Raw genomic sequence first — 4330 nt, forward strand, 5'->3', positions numbered from 1 at the left:
TGACTCCAGAAGGTAGTCATGTAACAAGAAAACTTTGCCATCCATCTTCACTACTTCTTCTTGCATCTACACCTTTACACCTTGTAACAGTTGCTATCGTAATGCAGTGTATCACCACATGGCGGCGCCTCCTGTCTCACGACTGGTGTCACCCCCTTTTTTGTTCTTCTTCGCACTCCTGTAATGGATGCTCCCGTGTGTACGCGGACTAGTGTGCTCTTCAGTAATGTGTGGTAGAGGTAGCACTTATTTTTGATATTGTAAATAAATGAGTACTTTTTGGAAAGTCAGAAGCTGTTGCTCATTCGCTATCCACCTGCACACCTCCGCGGCTGGCTTCATCTCCACCGCACGTTACAACTGGCGCCCGAACTTTTTCCCCTTGGACTTCAGACGATTTTTGCATCCCGCCGAGGATTCTTCTCTTCTAGCACGTGAACTGTCTCGGAAATCCCCCAAGTTTTGCGGACGCTCGGACGTTTTCTCCAGCCATGGCCGCAGCCTCAGCTCAGGTGGGACCCGACTAATTTCTGGATACCGCGGTGTGCCGCTGCTCTGCTTGGGAGAAAGAAAAAGAGAGAAGCTGACTCCGCGACGCGAATGGACTCCGTGGATTTGTTATTTGGACGTGCTGTTGGTTTCGTCTTCTAAGGATTAATTCTTCTGTGGAGAGCCTGGACATGAACATTTCTGCTGGCTTTCCATTCCCCTTTCCCTCTGCTGAGACTGACTGTAGCACATGTAAGTGAGAACTTGGCCGACTACAACCGTTGGTGCTGGTCTTCGGCTCAGTATAACGAAACGATTTAAAATTAATCTTTGCATTTTTGTCTTTCTAGTCTGATCTGACTCTTTTACTACTATATCAATAACTACACTGTGCCCTGGAGCGGCTTAATTTTTTTGAAATCACAATGGCACACTGCCCAGACGACTCTGACTCAGACATGGAACTTACCTCGTTACCTATGTGCCAGATAGTTGAAAATGTGACTCCTAGCCTTAGCCAACAAGTGGTGGAGTTAAGAACTGAGGTGAATAAGCTTAGTGATTGTTTACGTGACTCACTGAACATACAGCAGAGTTTACTAAGGCAGTGGGACCAACTCACAATGGGGAGCTCTCCCCCTCCTGCAGTCCCACAGTCTCCTGTTTTCCCAATGGCCACATCGACACCTCATGTTCCTGCGAGAGACAAAACTGAACCCACCAACAGTACCAATCCGTTCCTGCCCAGCAACCCATTTCAACCTACAAATCCTTTTCTCCCATCTCACTCACTTGAGCTCAGCAGCACTTCCAGAGTGATTGCGGCAGCTTTACATCACGCAAAACTGGAGCCTCCTGTGTATGCTGGGGACGGCAAAGTGCAACCTGAGGACTGGTTAAATGCAGTTGGCACATACAAAGCCTCATTGAACCTAACCGATGGGCAATTGCTAAACGAACTGCCACACTTTCTTGCAAAAGAGCCCGGGAAATGGTTCAAGGCATTGAGCTCCCACATCACATCATGGGCTCAATTCTGTCAACTGTTTAAGACAGTTTTTCTGCCCTCCGACAACCAAGAACGCATCCTGAGAGGAATTTTGGATCGTGTTCAGGCTCAGGACGAACCACTCCCAACCTTTGTTGCCCACATGTTGAGTGAGTTTGACAAACTGAAGAGTCCTCCACCTGAAAAAGACAGAATCGACCTAATTAGTAAACATGCTCTTGAAAAATACAGAGTTGCCCTGTATGGCGCTAATGTCACTTCTGTAATGGACCTGCTGCTACGTGCTCATGAGCTTCACTCAGTGCTTGGACCACAAAGACCACAGCCTGCTTTATGTAGCAAAGACAACTATAAGCCTGAACCTTACTGCTTCAAATGCTCTCAGCCAGGGTTCACCACACGCACCTGCCCAAACTGTAACACCCAACCTCATTTGCCACAACGAGCCTCGAACACCGCTAGGCATGGCCCAGTCCAGCCATTGCCGGCACCTGGCCCCTCTGACCCTGGCCATGAAAAGGTGGAATTAAGCAGCACCACATCCCAGCCACAATACAGGCAGTCGGGAAACTACAGGGGGGGGAGGACATTTCACAGAGGCCAACCTTCCCCCAGTTACTAACGGAGCCTCACACGCCCGATTCACTACAGGGTGGACACAGTCTTGGACACTTGGAAGACAATTTTTCACAAGTCCACTGGAATACCCCACTAAGAACGAAAGTGAACTTCAATGCTTCATCTGTGGATGCTACCCTCGACACGGGTGCTTCCCTCTCGGCTGTACGAACAGATCTCATTCAAGTAAATGACTCTCACCCTAGAAACACAAGTGAGTGGAATGGTCCTGCAGTTAACCTTGCCAATAATGCTCCCTGTATCCCTGACGGTGTTATTTGGCTCAATATTGGATTCATGAACAAGAACTTTTACCAGCGTTTTGCAATAATACCAGATTTGTCCTCTCCTTTCATTCTGGGAATGGATTTTATGGCAAGAGCTTCTGTTTCTATTCACATTCCCACTAGAACCGTCTACATTGAGGACATCCCCTGCCCACTCGCAGACGATGAAGAGGACCTTCAAAATGATTACTCACATTCACCTGGAACACTGATGTCTTTGGACTTGGTTCGCTCAGACTTAACAGCCAAACTGTCTGAAGCAAGTCTCTCAGAGAACAACAAGGATGCTTTACTCAATCTGCTCAGCAAGTTTAGCTCCTTGTTTGATGGTCAACTTGGTCGAACGGCTCTCACTGAGCACGCCATAGAGACTGGCAATGCAACACCTGTCAATCTCCCACCCTATCGCACGTCACCTGCTAAGAAACGTGTGATTGAAGAACAAGTACAACAAATGTTGAAGGACAACATCATTGAACCTTCCACAAGCCCTTGGGCAGCTCCTGTAGTCATTGTAAATAGAGCGGCCACGGAACCAAGGTTTTGTGTGGACTTTCGAGGGCTCAACCAAGTTACCCGAAAAGACTCTTATCCCCTGCCTCGTGTAGATGAGTCTTTGGACTTTCTGGCAAGAGGAAAGTTTGTCTCGACATTGGACTTAGCGCGAGGCTATTGGCAGGTTGCTGTAGCAGAGGACTCGAAGCCTAAAACTGCCTTCATCTCTCACTGCGGTCTCTTCCAGTTTCGGGTGCTGCCCTTTGGGCTCTGCAACGCACCTGCAACTTTTCAGAGACTCATGAACTCTGTGCTTGCTGGCCTCATTTACAAAACGTGCGCAGTCTACCTGGATGACATTGTTATCGCCTCACCTACCTTTGAACAGCACTTAGTGGATCTTGAGGAGGTGCTGGGCAGACTCCAGGCTGCTGGCTTGTCATTGAAGCTCAAAAAGTGCCAATTCTGCCTCGATGAATTCACCTTTCTCGGGTACCGCATCACATCATCAGGTGTTAAGCCCGATCCAGACAAAGTAAAGGCGGTTAAGGAGTTTGATACCCCAACCTCAGTGAAACACGTCCGTCAGTTCCTTGGCTTGACTGGCTATTATCGACGCTTCATTCAGAATTATGCCCGCCATGCCGAACCTCTTCACGCCATCACCAGAAAGGACAATGCTTTCCACTGGGACGACAGCTGTCGAAGGGCCATGGACACTTTGAAGGATCATGTCACATCAGCCCCGATCCTGTCATTTCCAGACTTCAACCGTCCCTTTTCCATTCACGCCGATGCATGTGACATTGGTCTTGGGGCAGTGTTGATGCAAAAGGATGACAAGGGTCGTGAGTACGTTGTGGCTTTTGCTAGTCGCTCCCTTCACAAAGCTGAACTCCCCTACTGCACTTCAGAGAAGGAGTGCCTCGCTGTGATATGGGCTCTGGAACACTTCCGCCCGTATGTTGAAGGTGTTCATGTTACTATCTTCACTGACCACAACAGTCTCAGGTGGCTCATGTCTCGTCAAAACCCAACGGGCCGACTCGCCCGCTGGTCACTTCGTTTGCAGGACTTTGATTTCACAATAGTGCACAAACCTGGTGCACAGAACAAAGTTCCCGACGCACTGTCACGCAACCCTTTGCCTCTGACCTGTGACAGGCCGACTGATCTTTTACCAGATCATGCTGTTATGGGCAGCCTGGACATTTGTACTCTGCCCCCCGTCATTCTGGCTGACCGTTCACAATTGAGACAGCTGCAGTTAGACGATCATGTCACAGGTCCACTCCTCAGAGACATTGAAGCAGACTCTCTGAACAGCTCGGACAATGCCACCTTGTTACAGTATGTTGTGTATGACTCTCTTTTGTATCACAGAGAACCCAAGTCCACATGTGCTTTGCACCCTTTGAAAGAGCTGAAACTG

General features: G+C 48.8%; 1 protein-coding gene across 1 annotated transcript; it reads left to right on the top strand.

The window, feature by feature from the left end:
• The first annotated feature begins 602 nt into the window (after window positions 1-602).
• LOC146631533 (uncharacterized) lies at window positions 603-2123 on the top strand. Its single transcript, XM_085352996.1, has one exon. It carries the CDS (start codon window positions 915-917, stop codon window positions 2118-2120), a length of 1206 nt encoding a protein of 401 aa, XP_085209122.1. The 5' UTR covers window positions 603-914; the 3' UTR covers window positions 2121-2123.
• Window positions 2124-4330: the final 2207 nt, after the last annotated feature.

Source organism: Diplotaxodon limnothrissa, linkage group LG5 (assembly GCF_057381915.1).
Source record: "Diplotaxodon limnothrissa isolate DT_005_m linkage group LG5, D_limnothrissa_male_GT1.1, whole genome shotgun sequence".
Lineage (NCBI taxonomy): Eukaryota > Metazoa > Chordata > Actinopteri > Cichliformes > Cichlidae > Diplotaxodon > Diplotaxodon limnothrissa.

What these genes read in the sequence shown, in the direction of transcription:
- LOC146631533 (XM_085352996.1), top strand. Translation starts at nt 915, where the DNA reads ATGGCACACTGCCCAGACGACTCTGACTCAGACATGGAACTTACCTCG.